The sequence below is a fragment of the Podarcis pityusensis genome (genome assembly GCF_964106645.2).
Source record: "Podarcis pityusensis genome assembly, chromosome: 13".
NCBI lineage: Eukaryota > Metazoa > Chordata > Lepidosauria > Squamata > Lacertidae > Podarcis > Podarcis pityusensis.
In genome coordinates this window covers 46055270-46075915 of record NC_138038.1, presented here as the reverse complement: position 1 = coordinate 46075915, position 20646 = coordinate 46055270, and the positions used below count along the sequence as shown (strand labels likewise).

Genomic DNA, 20646 nt, shown 5'->3' with positions numbered 1-20646 from the left:
TGTTAATATGTATATAGCCATAGTCAAGATTAAATTACAGAAGCAAAACAAACAAACAAACAAAAATTGGGTATATTTTTTTAAGAAAGTATTTTGTATGGTTCCTCTTTTATACCATATAATAGCTTTATTGATGCTTATTGCTGCGATTGAAACAACCTTTTTTTTTTTTGCCCTCCCTTCTTACAATTTCTAAACTTTGCATAATTTAGCCCCTTTAACTGTGAACTAGCATGAATTTCATTTTTAGCTTGCTTTTCCTCTCATGGGAGACCAGGCCAGCAAGCAGCAAAACAATATGATATATATATATATAATATATAAAATATTCAGAATATATCGTAACTGCAGCTGCTGAGATTGCAATAGACATTCACATCTTAAAGGGCTGGATAAACAAACAGGCCTTTATGCTGCCCTAAACAGCAACAGTGTAATAGACAGATGCGTCACCTGGGAACAGAGTGCCATAAATGTAGTGCGATCACAGAGAAGGCCCTGTTGTGAGTCACTGTCCATTAGCCTCCACTGCAGATAGAACGATAGAAACGTAGAGTTGGAAGGGAACTCAAATGGTCCTCTAAGTTCAATCCCCTGCAATGCAGGAATCTCAACTTCTTCTTCTTCTTCTTTGGCGATCACTCATAGTTAAGTAAGATTGTCTTTCGTAAACACGGTTGTAAGCTCGTTTCTCCCTTTCGTCCTGAGTTCGAGCATCTTCAAAGCCCATGAAACCTTTGGCTGTACTCCAATTGGAGCACTCACAGGCCAGTGTTTCCCAGTTGCCAGTGTTTATACTACATTTTTTAAAGATTTGCCTTGAGAGAGTTTTTAAACCTCTTTTGTTGACCACCAGCAATACCAGCAATTTTTAAGTTCAGAATAGAGTAGTTGCTTTGGAATACAATAATCAGGCATCCACACAACATGGCCAGTCCAATGAAGTTGATGTTGAAGAACCATTGCTTCTACACTGGTGATCTTTGCTTCTTCCAGTACACTGGCATTAGTTCATCTGTCTTCCAAAGTGATGTGTAAAATTTTTCGGAGACACTGTTGATGGAATCTTACGAGATGGTGTTTATAAGTGGTCCATGTTTCACAAGCATACAGTAAGGTTGGTAGTGCAATACCTTTGTAAACAAGCATTTTGGTTTCCCTGTGAATATCCCAGTCCTCAAACACTCTGGGCTTCAATTGGGAGAAAGCTGCACTTGCAGAGTTCAGGCAATGCTGGATTTTGGCATCAATGTCAACCTTCAACTGAATCTCAGATGAAGCATCTATAACAGATGGGCATCCAACCTCTGCTTAAAAACCTCCAAGAACAGTCCACCACCTTCTGATGGAGCCTGTTCTATTGTCAAATAGCTCTTACTTTCGGAAAGCTCTTCCTAATGTTTATTCTGAATCTCCTTTCTTCTAACTTGAAGCCATTGGTTCAGGTCCTACCCTCTCTAACAACAGAAAACAATATTGTTCCCTCTTCCATGTGACAACCCTTTAAGATATTGGAAGATGGCTATCGTATCTCCTCTTTGTCTCCTCTTGTCCCAGCTCCTTTAACCGTTCCTCATAAGCTTGGTTTCCAGACCCTTGATCATCTTGGTTGCCCTCCTCTGCACACGTTAAAGCTTATCAATATCCTCCTTAAATTGTGGCACCCAGAACTGGACACGGTACTTCAGGTGTGGTCTGACCAACGCAGAATAGACTGGTATATATCAAAGTATGGGTTGGAGAGTATGACTTTTTACTTTTACAAATATTTATATACCACTACCTCATATAGAAAATATTTAAGTGGTGTATGGCAAATATAAAAAAGACAGTGTTGTGCAGTAGTTAGAGAGTTGGACTGGGGTATGAGAGAGCAGGCTTCAAATCCCCACTCATCCATGAAATTCACTGGGTGACCTTGGGCTAGCCACTTCCTCTCAGCCTAACCTACCTCTCAGGGTTATTGTGAGAATTAAATGAAGAGGATGAGGATTATGTAAGCCGCTTTGAGCTACTTGGACAAGAAGATAGGATATAAATAACACAATAAGAACAATATAAAAGCAATGGAGGGAATTGGAAGGCATCAGCCATTCACATAGAATCCATGCAACTCAAAAGAGCTGTAGACACATGGATGTCTTCAGAAGGCATCTGGAAGTATGAAATGAGGGTGCCTGGAAGATTGCCATCAGAAAGACATTCCACATTGCTGGGCCAGCTATGCTAGATGCTCGGTTTTTCAAGGATGCCACATTCAGTTAACAATATTCCTTAAACACATCTCAGTGATATATGTTTGAGTGAAGGGTTCAGGTGGTCCTAAAGCTATCCTGGACCCAACTTGTTAGGGGCTTTGTACATCAAGGGCTGGGAACTTGGGCCCTGAGCCATTTGAGGCTTTGAACTCTAGTATTGAAACTTTTAATCAGGCCCAGTAGCACATAGAAGTGTACTGCTTGAAGGACCTGTGATAAATTGTCCCATTTCCTTGAAGAAGCTTTCTGCCCCAACAGAAGCATTCTGCCCCAGCTTCCAGACAGTTTTCAAGGGTAGCTCCACATAGAGTGCATTGCAATTAGACCAGATGTCTGCAGGTCTTTCTTTGAAACCCCTAACTTCCTCCCGTCTCTCTGGATTCAGTGTAGCTTTCCAGCGCAGTCTATCAAGAGGACTACCTTGCGTTTTTTCTAAAATTATGTCATTACATCCAGTGCTCCAAACAAGCCAGATGACATCTGGAAGTTTAGTTGGGGGTTTGCCACTTTGCTGAACATTCATGGGTGGCCATGCTTCAAAGCTTTTCAGTTTCAGCTGCTACCGTTCTTCCGGCATTCAGCATTCAAATGAAGTGGAAGCTGGTGTAGAACCACAGGTGGTTGTTTCAGAACGGCAACCACATGGTCTGAAAATAGGCCCGAGAGCCTCAAAATGGTATCTTGTAAAGCAGATTGCAGAAACCTGTTGTTGTTGTTGTTGTTGTTGATCTCATATTTTTAGAGAGCAAACAAAGACTGAAGCTAATGACATTTTCAGATTAGTGAAAAATACAAGACACTGAAATATTGGAAGGGATCTTGGAGGTCGTTTAGCCCAATGAAGGCTCAACTTTGATGCTTCTCAATGCAGGATCACCTTTCATATTTTCCACTCCTGTTATCTAATATCTTTTTTGAGTCCTTTGCTTCTACAGTATACTGTCAGCTGTTGCATCCATACAACATTGTCACTGGGTGCACAGAGCAAGTGGGTCAATGGCAAGGTGAAGTTCCCCTAACCTGGACAGATTCTATGAGAACATAAGAGCTCTGATGGATCAAGCCCAAATATCCATCTGCTCCAGGATTCTACATTCCTCAATGGCCAATGAGGTGGCTCAAGGAGACCCATAAGAACGTAACGATGAAGGCACACTACCTCTGGAAATTTGGCTCTTGTGGACCCAGCAGCCATTGATAGAATTTATCCTCCATGGATTTGTCTAAAACCCTATTGAAACCGCCCAAAGCAGTGGCCATGACCAGAATTCATGGAAGTTACTTCTGTGTTTCAGTGTTTGTATTTATAGAAAACACAGTTGACATTCCATACATGTAAAGTCTATTTCACCTGCCCTTGCTTTGTCACCCCCACCAATCTGAGAACTATTGCTATGTATGAAGAGGAACATAAGAAGAGACCTGATGGACCAGGCCAATGGCCCATCTAGCCCAGTACTCACAGTGACCAAACAAGTGCCCACAGGGAGCCCCCAAACAGGACCTGAGTACAACAGCACTCTCCCCAACATAGGAGCCAACTCCAGGGGGCCGGGGGTGCTTGGGCACCCACAATAATATAATTGGGGGGGGCAGGCACCCACAAAGTCAATGAGAAAAGGCAGAAGATGGGAGCAGTATTGCCTCCAAGAGGGAAGGAGTTCAGCGCCGCCCTCCACAGCCAGCAAGCGAGGCAGCCTTTATTGGGGGGGTGGCTTGGACGCAGAAGTAGGGCACCCCTGCTCCCCAGTTGTGATTCCCAGCATCTGGTATTCAGAGGTGTATTGCCTCCTGCAGTGGAAAGTGGAAATATTCCCTGTGGATTGTAGCCATTCAGTTGCTCACGTGGCTTGGGAAGTTTTCAGATGAGGAATCTCAGGTCCTATGGTCAATTAATTCCTCTTTCCTATTCCAAGGTTACTGATGTTACCTCTCCAAGGCATTTTTTTTTACAGCAATATTCATCATAAGCTTTCCTCAGGAGGATTATGTGTATCTTGCACTATGTGTGAAGTACCAAATTTCAGCTATTTGCTAGAGAAGTATGCTATCCAATGTTTTGTTTTGTTTTTTAAAAATAGGCCCTTCAGTGAGTAAGACTTAAGCATCCTTCTCTGTAGTAATGTTTGAGAATTCATAAGAATGCAAAAAGAGCTCCACTGCATCAGAACCAAAGGTCCATCTGTTCCAGCATCCTCTTCCTCACAGTGGTCAACCAGAATCATTTATAAAGCCCATGATCCCTCTCTCACAGTTGTCTCCCTGTGTCTGGTACAGTGGTACCTTGAGTTACAAACACCTCATGTTACAAATGATTCAGGTTAAGACTCCGTTAACCTGGAAGAGTTACCTTTAGTTGAGAACTTTGCCCCAGGATTAGAATGGAATTCTTGTGCCGGCGGCACAGCGGCAGCAAGAGGCCCCATTAGTGAAAGCACACCTCTAGTTAAGAACAGTTTCAGGTTAAGAATGGACCTCTGGAATGAATTACGTTCGTAACTAGAGGTACAACTGTATTCAGAAGCATGATGCTTCTTATTTATTTTTTTTAATTATTTTTTATTAAGTTTTCAGTAAAAAATTAAACAGAAAAACATAAAAAAGAAATACACAAATACACATAAAAAAGAAATACACAAATCACAATACATAATCCAAAGAGAAAAAAAAGAAACAGAACAATTAAAAACAATCACCTTTTCATTTCCGTGTTTAAATTTACTTATTTTCTGGACCTCCTCATACCTCCCTCTTTTGTATTCCAGTCCAAATTGTTTGTCCAGCAATTTCTTTTCCACTTTTTTAATCCCAGTCTTTAATCTTTAATATAATATAGCATTAAAATTTTACCTCTTAAAATACCAAATTTCCATTTCCTTAAACTTCTTTAATCCTAATCTTTAATCTTAATCTATCTATAACTTTAAATCCTGTACAGCTGGAAACCACTTATTTTCAATCCAACATCACTCTAACATTCTTTAATTTTGCAGTGTTTCTGTAGATAGTCTTTGAATTTCTTCCAATCCTCCTCCACCGACTCTTCTCCCTGGTCACGGATTCTACCAGTCATTTCCGCCAGTTCCATATAGTCCATCAGTTTCATCTGCCATTCCTCCAGCGTGGGAAGTTCTTGTGTCTTCCAATACTTTGCGATAAGTATTCTTGCTGCTGTTGTGGCATACATAAAGAAAGTTCTATCCTTTTTTATCACCATTTGGCCGACCATGCCCAAGAGAAAGGCCTCTGGTTTCCTAGGAAAGGTATATTTGAATACCTTTTTTAATTCATTATATATCATTTCCCAGAACGCCTTAATCTTTGGGCACGTCCACCAAAGGTGAAAAAATGTACCTTCAGTTTCTTTACATTTCCAACATTTGTTATCGGGCAAATGATAGATTTTTGCAAGCTTGACTGGGGTTATGTACCACCTGTATATCATTTTCATAATATTCTCTCTTAAGGCATTACATGCCGTAAATTTCATACCTGTGGTCCACAACTGTTCCCAGTCAGCAAACATAATGTTATGTCCAACGTCTTGTGCCCATTTAATCATAACAGATTTCACCGTTTCATCCTGGGTGTTCCATTTCAGCAGCAAGTTATACATTCTTGACAAAATCTTAGTTTTGGGTTCTAACAGTTCAGTTTCTAATTTTGATCTTTCCACCTGGAAGCCAATTTTCTTGTCCAATTTAAATGCCTCCATTATCTGAAAATAATGAAGCCAGTCTCACACTTTGTTTTTTAGTTTTTCAAAACTCTGCAATTTCAGTCTATCTCCATCTTGTTCCAAAATTTCCCAATATTTCGGCCATTTGACCTCTATATTGAGCTTTTTCAAGGCTTTCGCTTCCATTGGTGACAGCCACCTTGGGGTTTTATTTTCTAACAAATCCTTGTATCTTATCCAAACATTAAACAGCGCTTTCCTGACAATGTGGTTTTTAAATGCTTTATGTGCTTTGACCTTATCATACCATAGATATGCATGCCATCCAAATACATTGTTAAAACCTTCTAAGTCCAAAATGTCAGTGTTTTCAAGAAGTAACCATTCTTTCAGCCAGCAAAAAGCTGCTGATTCATAGTAAAGTTTGAGGTCTGGCAGGGCAAATCCACCTCTTTCCTTTGCATCTGTTAGTATTTTAAATTTTATTCTGGGCTTCTTGCCCTGCCAGACAAATCTAGAAATATCTTTCTGCCACCTCTTGAAACAATCCATTTTGTCCACAATTTGCAAAGTTTGAAACAAAAACAACATTCTAGGCAATACATTCATTTTTATCGCAGCAATACGGCCCAGCAGTGAAAGCTTCAAATTTGACCAAATTTCTAAATCTTTTTTCACTTCCGCCCAACATTTTTCATAGTTATCTTTAAATAAGTTCCCATTTTTTGCTGTCATGTTAATCCTCAAATATTTAACTTTCTTAACCACTGTTAAACCTGTCTCATTCTGAAACCTCTCTCTTTCAATCGGTGTTAATTTTTTCTCTAAAACCTTAGTTTTTGACTTGTTCAGTTTAAATCCTGCCACTTGACCAAATTCTTGAATCAGTTCTAAAACCCTTTTAGTACTAGATTCTGGCTCCTGTAACGTCAATACTAAGTCATCTGCAAATGCTCTCAATTTGTACTGTTTAGTTCCGACCTGTATACCTTTAACCAACTGGTCCCTTCTAATCATATTCAGCAAAACCTCCAGGACTGAAATAAAAAGAAGTGGGGAAATTGGGCAACCTTGTCGTGTCCCTTTTTCAATTTTAAGTTCTTCCGTCACAACATTATTTACAATTAGTTTAGCCTTTTGTTCTGAATAAATTGCACTTATACCATTCTCAAAACCTTGGCCTACCCCCATACCCTGAAGATTCTTCTTCATAAAGTTCCAAGAAATGTTGTCAAAGGCTTTCTCCGCGTCTACAAATATCAAAACTGCTTTAGTGTTTATGTTCACTTCTAGTTTTTCCAAAATATCAATTATATTCCTCAAATTGTCAGACAAATGTCTTCCTGGGAGAAAGCCCGCTTGGTCTTTGTGAATCTCTTCCATCAACACTTTTTTAAATCTCTTGGCCAAAATGTCTGCAAAAATTTTGTAATCCACATTAAGTAATGATATAGGGCGGTAGTTCTTAAGCTGTGTCTTTTCAGTCTCTGTTTTCGGTACAAGTGAAATAAATGCCAGAAGCATGATGCTTCTGGTCCTGGAGATAGCATACTGTGATGGGATGATGAGCTGCTTGTGCGTAAAATCGTATCCCCTCAGAATTTGTTCAAGTCCACAAACCTCTGTCTGTGACGGAGCCCCTCAGACATGGCTCATCTAGTCACTAGCAGATTCCAACAGTGGTTGCTTTCGGAATCGCTTCCAACATAAAAGCTCCTTAACGGAAACACGTCTTCTGGACTCTCTGCGTGACAGTTTCCGGCGAGGAGTGGGTGTCCCTACAGGAGGTCCTGAAACCTCCCCACTGTTTTCGCTGGAAGTGTCTCTGAGCCATCCCTCCAGCTCACTTTCCCTCAGCTCACCTCCTCTCCCCCTACTGGTTCCCTCTTCAAAATTCCCTCCACCAAAATTCCCTGGTGACCAACCACATGGTTTTGTGTTGTCCAAAATGCCCCGCCGTGGGGCTGTCGTGCAACTGCTTGAGTACCCTCCCCCTTAAGTCTCCTTCAGGGATATACAGTGCCCCTTTGTAATACAAAGCTCCATTTCTTTCCTCGAAACCCCCTGGTTCCTCTCCCTCACCCCTAAGACCTCTGAGCTTATTCTGGGCGTATTCATCATTCTCTGTTTCCTCTACCAGTTCTCTTTGTCCCACCAATGCCGCCCCACACACCCAGCGGTCCTCTGGAATGACATGTCTCTCTTCGGGTGCTCCCTCCCCCTCCAAATATTCAGGTTTGCGTGAGAGAGCGTCCGCCCTAATGTTCTCTGGGCCTGGCACGTAACAAATCTCAAAGTTAAATTTGGAGAACTCCTGGGCCCATCTCACTTGCCGTTGGTTGAGCACTCGTGCCGTCCTCCAATACTCTAGGTTCTTGTGGTCAGTGCACACTTGCACCTTATGTTGTGCGCCAATTAGCAGGTGCCTCCATCTCCGGAACGCCTCATGAATGGCGAGTAGTTCTCGGTCATACACCGTGTAGTTCCTCTCGGATTTGTTCAGCTTTCACGAAAAAAAGGCACACGGTCTCCACTCTGACTCCTCCTTCCCTGGCTGCAGAAGCACCGCCCCAATCGCTCTGTCTGATGCGTCAGTTTCCACTCTCATCGGTTTTTGTAAATCCACATGCAGGAGTTGTCCTTCCGAGGCGAAGGCCCTTTTTAGTTCCTCAAATGCTCGCTCCGCCTCCTCAGTCCAAACGAACTTCTTCTTACTGCTGAGACAGTCCGTAATGGGCGCCGTCAGGTGGGCAAAGTTTCGGATGAACTTACGATAGAAGTTCCCAAATCCTAGGAACCTCTGCACATCCTTCCTTGTTTTGGGTGTTTTCCATTCCAGCACCGCCTGGACCTTGCCAGGATCCATGGCCAATCCCTTGTCTGACAGGCGATACCCCAGGAATTCCACCTCCTTGGTATGAAACTGACACTTCTCCAGTTTCACCCACAGCTGGTTGGCTTGCAGCCTGCTCAACACTTCTCTGACGTCTCTCACATGCTGCTCCTCATTCTCAGAATACACCAACACGTCGTCTAAGAAGGCCACACAATTCTTGTAAAGCAAAGGCCCCAGGACGTGGTTCATAAACGATTGAAAGCACGCGGAGCCTGCTTGTAGGCCGAAGGGCATAACGAGATATTCAAATGCCCCTAAAGGGGTGAACATGGTGGTTTTCCATTCATCCCCCTTCCTTATTCGTATCAGGTTGTACGCCCCCCTTAGGTCCAGCTTTGTGAAAATCTTTCCCTTCCGCACCCTTGTCAAAATGTCGTCAATCCTGGGCATAGGGAAGGCCACTGGTTCTGACACTGCGTTCAAGGCCCTGAAGTCACACACCAGCCTCGGCTTGTCCGTGTTTTTTTTATCCACAAAAAACACTGGGCTGCCCCCCACCGCCCTGGACTCTCTGATGAACCCTCTCTTCAGGTTCTTGTCAATGAACTCCCTTAGCTCCTGCATCTCTCTGTCTGACATGGCGTACAGCTTGCCTACAGGGAGCTGTGCCCCAGGGAGTAAATTGATTTGACAGTCAAAGGGTCTATGCGGGGGTAGTTGGTCAGCTTCCCTTTCGCTGAAGACGTCGCGGAGATCTGCGTATTGTCGTGGTACCTTCACGTTCTCCGTTACTTCAGTCCCTGCTAGGGTGGCTTGGGCCCCTGCCAAACCCTTTCCCTCTTTGCAGTGTTCTAAGCAATGTGCTGAACCAAAAGAAACCACTCTCTGATGCCAGCCCACCAGCGGATCATGTAACGCTAGCCAGCTCATCCCCAATATAATGGGAGCTCCTCCCAAGGTGGCCACATTAAACGCTATCAGTTCGGTGTGCCTTGCCACCTTCATTATCATTGGGACGGTCTGCAAGCTGACTTCTCCTCCCAACAGCTCCCTGTCATCGATCGTGGTCACCTGCAGGGGGTTGCTTAAAGGGATCGTCTGTATCTGGTGTTCAGCTGCAAACTCTTTGCTCATGAAATTGCAGGAGCTGCCTGAGTCCAACAGCGCCTTTATCTTTAGAGGGTGTCCGTTTGGCAGCTCTAGCGCCACTTCTATCACTAGGGCGGGTTTAGGAGGTTCTGGCATGGGCACTTTCACTGCTCTTTGGCCTGGCTGCTGTGCCCCGACGGTGGCAGCCAGGCGTTGGCTTTTACTTGCTCCGGTATTTCTTCCTCTCTTCCCTCCACAGCTCCTACCATCCCTTGCCATTCCTTCCTCTGGGGGCAGACTCTGGCAAAGTGACCTGGCTGTTGGCAGAGATAGCATTTCCGGGCGCCTTTTCCCTCCTTCTTTCCCCCCTCACTGGGCTTTGAAACTGCGCGTGCGCGCGCTGTTCCGATTTCCATCGGCTCTGCCGGCGGGAAAGTTGGCTCTGGAATGTCTGGAATGCGGAACTCCTTCCAACGTTCCCCCTTCCCTTCCCGCCTCTCCAATGCTCTCGCCTCCTGGCGCGCTCCTATGGTCAGCGCAGATTTGGTCAGCTGGTCCATAGAATCCGCCCTGGGGCCCCGGGAAAGTTCGTCTTTCACAGCCGAAGAAAGCCCTTCTTCAAATAGCATTTGAATGGGTTCCGCCGATAAGTCCCACCCCAATCTGTGAACCAGCATGGTGAACTCAGTCCAGTACTCACGGACAGATTGGCTCCCCTGTTTGCAAGCCATTAACTGTCTGCGCACCACTCCCTGCTCAATATCGCTGGAAAACATCAGATCCATGGCGCGAAAGAACTTCATCGTGTCCTTTAGGACGTCACTATTCGCTGCCATCAGGGGTCTAACCCAGTCTCTCGCCCCCTTTTCAAGATGCCCAATCACGAAAGCCACTCGTGATTCCTCGTCAGGGAATTCATCAAACTGCAGATTGAGGGCATATTGCATCTCTGTCCGAAAGGCATGATAGTCTTTGGGCTCCCCCCCAAACTTCTGCACCAATCCTGGTACCTTTCTGACGAGCTGGGTGGCTTTCCCCTTTTTGTCTGCATCCTGAGCCCTCCTCTCCTCAAGCCTCGCCGTCTGCAGCGCTAGCTGGACCTCCAACACCCGGTACCTTTCTTCCAGGCTTGGACCCGCTCCAGCTCCTGCTTCTCCGGTTCCGGCTGGGTTGCTCATGATGCCTTCTCCTGCACAAGCTGCTCACGGAGACTGTCGGAATGCTGTGATGGGACGATGAGCTGCTTGTGTGTAAAATCCTAGTCCCTCAGAGTTTGGTCAAGTTTGCAAACCTCTGTCTGTAACGGAGCCCCTTAAACATGGCTCCGTCAGTCGCTGGCAGATTCCGACAGTGGTTGCTTTCGGAATCGCTTCCAACATAAAAGCTCCTTAACGGAAACACGTCTTCTGGACTCTCTGCGTGACAGTTTCCGGCGAGGAGTGGGTGTCCCTACAGGAGGTCCTGAAACCTCCCCACTGTTTTCGCTGGAAGTGTCTCTGAGCCATCCCTCCAGCTCACTTTCCCTCAGCTCACCTCCTCTCCCCCTACTGGTTCCCTCTTCAGCTGCTGAGTCTCTCCCAACCTGTGTGAGCCCTTTCACCTCCCTTCCTTCCGATGACAGTTCCCTGACACATACAGTCATTATGGTGAGTGCTATCATAGGCTAATGGTCATGGGCTAGTGGCCAATGGGTGGCGCAGTGTTCAGAGGGCCAGACTAGGACCCGAAAGACCAAATCACTGGGTGACTTTGGATCAGTCACTTTCTTTTCCTCGAATCCGCCTTGCAGGATTCTTGTGAGGATAAAAGGGGGAGGGGGAGAATAATGAGCTCCTTGGAGGAAATGTGGGATATGAAATGCAATAATATTTACAATAAAATAAATAGAATAAGATTTTTCCTATGTGAATGTTGTTATTTGACATTAATTCATTGGGTGTTTTTTGGGGGTATGTTATTTTTATCACAAATGTATTAGTTTGATCTACCACTTTACCACTTGACTCTTGATGGGCAATCTAACTCTGCTGTTTTCAATTAAAAAAACAAACAAACACACACAAAACTTTTCTGCCTCATTCTCTAATTATTGTGCAGGTAGCAAAACAAATGCTAATTGATTTCCCCTTCCAAACCAACCTCATTATCTGCTTCCCCTGATGTACCAAGAGAACAAAAAGTTTGCTACTAACTCTTCAAAACTTTGTTGCCTGATTAAGTCCCATGCCTATAGATTAATTTTGTTCACAGTTCTGCAGGATACACCCAAAGGCCTACAAAACTTACTGAATTAATTAAAGTGCTCTACAGTCTGAAACTTCTGCCAAGGGAGATGATCAAAAGGATTTTGCTAACTTTTCTCCTACTGTAAATGCAGCAAGAGGTTTTTTTCCTGCTATAAAATTATACATATATAGTGTGTGTGTGTGTGTGTGTGTGTGTGTGTGTGTGTGTGTGTGTATGCATATCAGAAGCTTTAAGATGTTTGATTTCATGTGCTCATCCTAACTTAGACCCCATCTGCGCTATTCATTTCAAACAGTATCATACCACTTTAAGCAGCCATGGCTTCCCCAAAAGCATCCTGGGAACTGTAGTCTGTTAAGGGCAGGGCGAGTTGTTAGGTGACTCCTATTCCCCATTCTGGACTACAGTTCTCAGAGTGGCTTAACAATCAATCCCTCTTCCCAGGAGCTACGTCTCCTAAGAGCCTCTTCAAGCCTTTGGTCTCCACTGCACCGGGTAACAAGAAGAATTGGGCCAAACATTCAAAAGTAAGGTCCAATCCAGTTCGTATCTCCCTCCCTCCCTCCCTCCCTCCCTCTCTTCTCTCCCCCCCCCCCCATTTCAAGATGGGAAAGGGGACAACATTAAGGAAGGAGTAATTCTGAATTGCCACCAATCTTCATAATGGTACAGCTCCATCCTATGTCCAAAGTTAGGACTGCACAAGCTAGCTGCTCTCAAAGTTGTTTCTAGGGGAAGGTTCAGGTTGACTTAGGCCTCATCAAATTTTGATTGTGGAGCTGGTTTCCACGTTAAGATTTACCTTTGAAACATCACATACCGGTTGTGTATCCCAGAAAAAATGGGACATCCCTTTTTCCCCCATGCAAGAAAAAGCACTTTTATCAGGGTACAGTGAGGAGTGGGTCACATGACTTGCATGGGTGTGCATCCCAGAAGACAAACATCCTGGTATCAGATCTCCAGAATTCGGAGGGTATGACATCTGAGTGGTTTTCTTACATCATCCCAGTGCCTTTTCCCTGTCCAAAGCTGATTTTTCACACAGTAGTTATCACTGGCAGATTTCATGAGAAAAATATTAGAGGGAGAAAGGCTCATCAAGTTTGTCCACCGTTGATGCAATGAAGCAGATTGTAACAAGCAACCATATCTATATAATAATAATAATAATAATAATAATAATAATAATAATAATTTATTATTTGTACCCCGCCCATCTGGCCGGGCCTCCCCAGCCACCCTGGGTGGCCTCCATAGAAACCAAAAATACAGTAAAATATCACAGATTAAAAACTTCCCTGAACAGGGCTGCCTTAAGATGTCTTCTAAATGTCAGGTAGTTATTTATCGCTTTGACATCTGATGGGAGGGCGTTCCACAGGGCGGGCGCCACTACCAAGAAGGCCCTCTGCCTGGTTCCCTGTAGCTTTGCTTCTCGCAATGAGGGAACCGCCAGAAGGCCCTCGGTGCTGGACCTCAGTGTCCGGGCAGAACGATGGGGTGGAGACGCTCCTTCAGGTATACTGGGCCGAGGCCGTTTAGGGCTTTAAAGGTCAGCACCAGCACTTTGAATTGTGCTGGGAAACGTACTGGGTGCCAATGTAGGTCTTTCAAGACCGGTGTTATGTGGTCTCGGCAGCCGCCCCCAGTCACCAGTCTACCTGCCGCATTCTGGATTAGTTGTAGTTTCCGAGTCACCTTCAAAGGTAGCCCCATGTAGAGCGCATTGCAGTAGTCCAAGCGGGAGATAACTAGAGCATGCACCACTCTGGCGAGACAGTCCGTGGGCAGGTAAGGTCTCAGCCTGCGTACCAGGTGGAGTTGGTAGACAGCTGCCCTGGATACAGAATTGACCTGCGCCTCCATGGACAGCTGTGAGTCCAAAATGACTCCCAGGCTGCGCACCTGGTCCTTCAGGGGCACAGTTACCCTATTCAGGACCAGGGGGTCCTCCACACCAGCCCGCCCCCTGTCCCCCAAAAACAATACTTCTGTCTTGTCAGGATTCAACTTCAATCCATTAGCCGCCATCCATCCTCCAACCGCCTCCAGGCACTCACACAGGACCTTCACCGCCTTCACTGATTCTGATTTGAAAGAGAGGTAGAGCTGGGTATCATCTGCATATTGATGGACACCCAGTCCAAATCCCCTGATGATGTCTCCCAGCGGCTTCATATAGATGTTAAAAATCATGGGGGAGAGGACGGAACCCTGAGGCACCCCACAAGTGAGGGCCCAGGGGTCTGAACACTCATCCCCCACCACCACTTTCTGAACACGGCCCAGGAGGAAGGAGTGAAACCACTGTTTAACAGTGCCCCCAGCTCCCAGCCCCTCTAGAGAGTCCAGAAGGATGTTATGGTCGATTGTATCAAAGGCCGCTGAGAGATCCAGCAGAACCAGGAAACAACTCTCACCTTTGTCCCTAGCTCGCCGGAGATCATCAACCAGCGCGACTAAGGCAGTTTCAGTCCCATGGTGAGGCCTGAATCCCGATTGGAAGGGATCCAAATGGTCAGCATCCTCCAGGCGTGCCTGGAGTTGTTTAGCAACCACGCGCTCAATCACCTTGCCCAAGAATGGAAGATTTGAGACTGGGCGATAGTTGGCCATACTGGCCGGGTCTAAAGATGGTTTTTTAAGAAGCGGTTTAATGACCGCCTCTTTCAGCGGATCTGGGAATGTTTCCTCACAGAGGGAAGCATTCACCACCCCGCAGAGCCCATCGCCCAGCCCTTCCCGGCTTGCTTTTATTAGCCAGGATGGGCAAGGATCAAGGAGACAGGTGGTTGGTTTCATGCGTCCAAGCAGCCTGTCCACATCCTCGGGGGTAACAGATTGAAATTGATTCCATGCAACTTGACCAGACAGAGCTCTAGCACTCTCCCGCCCTGGCCCTGCTCCCACGGTGGTGTCTAGCTCCTTCCGAATATGAGTGATTTTATCTGCAAAAAACTTTGCAAAATCGTTGCAGGAGATCTTGGGGTCTTTACAAGGCCCCGGTGGTAAAGGTGGTTCCGTTAAATTGCGAACCACCTGAAAGAGTCTCCTGCTACTATTTTCTGCAGATGCAATAGAGGCGGTGAAGAAAGTCTTCTTCGCCGTCGCTATCGTCACTTGGTAGGCTCGACGTTGAGCTCTAACCTGTGTCCGGTCAGATTCGGAGTGAGTTTTCTGCCGCCGACGCTCTAGCCGTCTCAGCGATTGTTTCATCGCCCTCAGCTCCGAAGAAAACCATGGGGCTGTCCAGGATCCATGCAATCGGAGAGGGTGCTTCAGAGCCAGACAGTCGATAGCCCTGGTTAACTCCGCATTCCAGCGGGCCACCAGGGAATCAGCTGAAAGGCCATCAACATGGGCTAAAGCATCCCCTACCACTCTCTGGAAACCATTTGGATCCATTAAGTGGCGGGGGTGGACCATCCGAATTGGTCCCACCTCCCTGCAGAGGGGAAGGGTCGTGGAGAAGTCCAGTTGCACCAGGAAGTGATCTGACCATGGCACTTCTTTTGTTTCACTTTTACTTAGTGTCAGATCACCCACGTCACTAGAGGTGAACACCAGGTCTAAGGCATGTCCATGACTATGAGTTGGGCCAAACTTATTCAGGGACAGCCCCATGGAGGCCATGCTTTCCACGAAGTCCCGAGCGGCCCCTTGTAAGGTCGTGTCGGCATGGATGTTAAAATCCCCTAGGACAACCAAACTAGGTGTCTCCAGGGGAAAATCCGCCACGACCTGAAGCAGCTCGGACAGGGAATCCTTGGTGCAGCGGGGAGGTCGGTACACCAAAAGGAATCCTGTACTGCCCCTATTGCCCAGCTTCCAGAACATGCACTCAGAGAACTGGATCTTCCCAGTAGGACGCCTGGTGCAAGCTAGTGACTTCCTAAAAATCACTGCAACCCCCCCTCCCCGCCCACATGACCTGGGTTGCTGTGCGTAAGAGAAACCTGGTGGGCAAGCAGCGGCAAGGACAGGCCCATCTGCTTCCTCCAACCAGGTCTCTGTCACACATGCCAGGTCAAATCCTCCATCCACAATCAAGTCGTGGATGGCAGTGGTTTTATTCATCATTGACCTGGCATCGCACAGCAACACTTTCAGGTCATGTGGGTTTCCCCTGTTGATTCCAGTATCCATCCGGTCAAGGCCAGACCCGGAGGCAGGGATAGTCTTCAAACAACGACTAAACCTGCCTCCTCGGTAATGACATGGTCTGGTCTTAGCGTAACTCCACCTCCTGCCCATGATCACCGAGATCGGATGTCCCAGTGCTTCCCCCCCTGTGGAACTTGTCCCAGCCATCGTGTTGGCTGGGGAGCCACTCCCAGGCAGCCCTGATCCCACCCCTTAAAAACAAAACACAAACTATACAGAACCAATAAAACAACAACAACAAAAAGGAACAGAACAATTATACTAAAATTAATCCCCAACCAACTATCCATCCCACCCACCCACCCCCAACAAAGGAAAAAAGGGGAAAAAGGAATAAAAATTTAAATTCCCACCGACTGCTTGAGGACATTTTAAAGCACATTAACCACCTAGAACAGGGAAGAAATGGCAGAACACTTCCCACACTTCCCCAAAAGTTTGTTCCAAATAAGGGCCTGGGCCACGCCCCCTGGGCCAGTTGGAAAAGGCCCTGGAAGGGAGCAGGCCCTGCAGTCCTCACCCAGCTGATGGTCCAAGGCCTCACCACAACAGGAGTCCCTTTATAGCTAGCAACAGATCAGCCATTTTTACTATTTTTTCACCAGGATACCTGATAGGAGCCTCTTTTGGGTTCCTCCGGATGTGAGCTTAGGGCTGTAGCAAACTAAGTTCTACCCACTGAAATTAATTGGCCTAAATTGGTAGCTATATTAATTTCAATGGGTCTACTCTGAGTAGGACTAACTTTGAAGACAACTCTTAGTATTATAAAAGGAGTTGTTCAGATATTGTAAGTGTGTGTGGTTTATTAGAATTCCCCCTGAAAGGATAAATCCAGATTAAATGGGGGTGGGGGGTTCTGAATGCCAACAATGTTGTGTAGATGCTGGCAAAAATGTGTATGCATTAGAAGCACATGGTGACCCATTTTATGTGATTTGTTTCTCTCACAAATTGGACTTTTCACAATAGGTATTCCAAAAGAAGCCCCAGTTCTCACAAGAACAGAGGGTTGCTAGTAAAACCTTTGCAGAGCTGCAGTTCCCAGCACCCTCAGTAAACTACAGTTCCCAGAAATCTTAGGGGAAAGCCATTATTTTTAAAGTGGTATAAAAGTGCTTTAAATGTATGGTATAGGTGTGACCAGAGAACTGTAACCACCCTGGAAGAATATATGAACAGGGGCACAGGCTTCCTGCTTCAGATGGTTGTTGTGCTTACAAAACTGCATAGTGCTGCCCCCTAGTGGCACTTAAAGGGTTAATTAATCTTCTACAGTAAAGAGGTCTTCCTTGTAAAAAATACAATGATTGGTATGGGTGAAAGGAATAAAAACACAATTTCCTCAAAAAAGCTTAAGTTTTCTTAAAACAACCATACTGGGAGTAAGAGTGATTACCAGTATCCAGTTATGTAGAACAGAGTTTTCTGTTGCTTGAAATTCAAGCGGCACACATGATATGCCAAGTTCATTGACTTTTGGAAACCAATGATTATTTTAAAAGAAATTGGTTTATTTGGGCTTCAGATACACCACAAAATGTTTCATGAGCCTATTTTAGTCAGTTCACGTTTCCCCTTCCTCCGGTTGTTTCAAACTCCATGATGTCCGCCTTCTCTTTTATAGAAAAATAACACTGCCTAAAACTATGATTCTATGATCTTCCGAATATGAAATAAGGATCTGGTGATAATTCAGAGGTTTTCCACACCAGTGAAGGCTTTGGGATCTCCAATATGTTGTTTTTTTTTGAAGACTGAAAGGTCCTCTGTGGGACATACCAGGAGAGGTGGTCCCAAAGCTACGAGGGTCCTTGTCAGCCAAAGTTCATCAAAACTCAGTTCTGGCACCTCTCAGGTGGGCACCATGGCCATTATAAGAGAGCAAGAGAGAGGTTCATGGCGAGTTCTGGCATTAATTTTTATAGAAAAATAACACTGCCTAAAACTCTGATTCTATCATTTTCTGACTATGAAATAAGGATCTGGTGATAATTCAGAGGTTTTCCACACCAATGAAGGCTTATGTTTTAACGAGAAAACTATTTATTTGGACTTCTGAAACTCCATAAGAAGTATCATGGGTCTATTTTAACCAGTTCATAACTCCCATTCCTTCAATCATTTCAAACTGCATGAGTTTCTCTGCATTTTATTAAATACATGCTTGTAGGCAAACACATTTTTCAAAGCATCTTGGACCTGCTTGTTCCTCAGGCTGTACACAAAGGGGGTCATTAGAGGACAAACCACATTGTTAAGAACGGCCACAACCTTGTTGAAGTTTTGCCCACCATCCCGCTCAGGTATGACGTACATAGAGATGCAGCTTCCATAGGTGACAGTGACAATGGTGATGTGGGAAGCACAGGTGGAAAAGGCCTTCTGCCTCCCTGCAGCACTTGGGATGTGGAGAACAGTTGAGATTATATTCACATAGGACACAACGGTGATAGCTAAAGTCCCCAGTAGCGTAAACACCGAAAGAATAAAGCTGGAGAGCTCTAGGAAATGTGTGTCACCACAGAGAAGATGGAGTAATGCTTTGCTGTCGCAGAAGAAATGGTCAATGATGTTGGAGCCACAAACAGGAAATTGAACATATAGCAGAGTTTGAGCCAAAATCACAGCAAGCGACCCAATCCAAGAGAAGAGCACCAAAAGTGTGCAGAATTTCTCATTCATGATAGTGGCGTACCTTAGGGGGTTGCAGATGGCCACATATCGGTCAAAGGACATCACAGTCAGCAGGAAGAAATCTGTGGTGCCCAGGAAGAAATAGAAAAACAATTGGTTTATACATCCAGCATACGAGATTGTTTTCCTGCCAGATGCAAGGTTGAACAACGCCTTTGGGATGGCAGCAGTGGTGTATCCAATCTCCAAGATGGCATAATTCCGGAGGAAGAAATACATGGGTGTCCTGAGGCGGAAATCCATGAGAGTGATGGTGATAATGATCATGTTTCCCGTTACAGCCATCAGGTACATGATTAAGAAGAGGACAAAGAAAAATATCTCTAGTTTGCCGTTCTCAGTGAATCCCAGCAGTAGAAATTCATTGATCTTTGTTTGGTTCTCCATAAAGTCTTGACTTTCATGAGTTATCTGCTGGCAAAAGGTGAGTATAGATAAGTCTCATCATCCTCATCATCATCATTATGAAGTTAAGCCAAGCCTGCCTGGATCAGACCACAGAATCATATAGTTCAGCCTCCTGTTTCATACACTGACTCAGAATCGGAGTCATAGGATCACAGAGTTGAAAGGGACCACAAGGGTCATCTAGTCCAAACACCTGCAATGCAAAAATCCTTTTGCCCAGTGTTTGATCTGAACCCAAGACCCTAAGATTAAGAGTCTCATGCTCTTCCAGCTGAGCTAAATAATCAGGGGAAATTCACACAACTGGATGCAACTGACCATACCTGCAAAGATAGAGGCAAAATGTCCATTTACAAGTGCCATTTTTATCCAAAGCACACATGCAAAGAGTCAAGCACACATGCAAACACTGAACTGATCACTTGCAAAGTCCTTGTCTGACAACATATCTGCAAAGAAATTCATTGGGACCACCAATATTTATTGGTAATTGACATTCACACAAATGGTTAATACTTCCACTTAATGAAGACTTAATAACAGTGTTTGTGAGATAGTGTGTGAGGAAGACAGTTACTGAATTTGCACATCACCATGCTCGGTCCTAACTTAGGCTGAGTGAGGCAGTTACCTTATGGAACAGAAGCTGAATGGTATCAGTGCAATGTTGAGGATAGAGTTGTGGATACCACAAGCCCTGCCATATATTCCTTCAGCTAAAGTTTGGCAGAGGACTTCACTGTGTCACCAGTGTTGACGTAAGAGTCAGCTGCCACAGTATATGCAGTTTCTGTAGCTGGAGGGAAGGTGGTATCCTGCCCTTTGCCACATGCTCCGTAATACCTCATCTCACCATGTCCATTGTATTGTGACTGCCTTTGCTCTGAAAGAGAGTCTGACTTCACTGTGACAATGGTTGGATTACCAAAATCACAAGCTGAGCCAATGGGATTGTGGCAGGAAATTGCTACAACAACTTTGCTAACCATCACGGAGCTCAGGCCAGAAAATTACCATGTATGGTGTCTGTGGCTTGAAGTCAGAGTACATAGAAGCCTTCCTGCCCAAAATGGCTGTGAGAGAGCTCTAAGATTTCAAAAAGTGTGTAATTGGAGTCCAGCCACAGTGCCTAAAGAAACACAGGTGGAAGGGAGGGAATACTATGAATATAATGGCAAAAGTGGTCAAATTCTGCTGTAAATAGTAATAGTAATAATAATAATAATAACAAAACAAAAAAATATTTATACCCCACCCATCTGGCT

General features: G+C 45.1%; 1 protein-coding gene across 1 annotated transcript; it reads right to left on the bottom strand.

Annotated features, from left to right (window-relative positions):
• Nucleotides 1-18397: 18397 nt before the first annotated feature.
• On the bottom strand, nt 18398-19360 carry LOC308461923 (olfactory receptor 6E1-like; the record flags this gene model as incomplete). Its single annotated transcript, XM_080979093.1, has 1 exon — nt 18398-19360. The coding sequence occupies one exon, from the start codon at nt 19358-19360 to the stop codon at nt 18398-18400; it is 963 nt and encodes a 320-aa protein (XP_080835219.1).
• Between the last annotated feature and the right edge of the window lie 1286 nt (nt 19361-20646).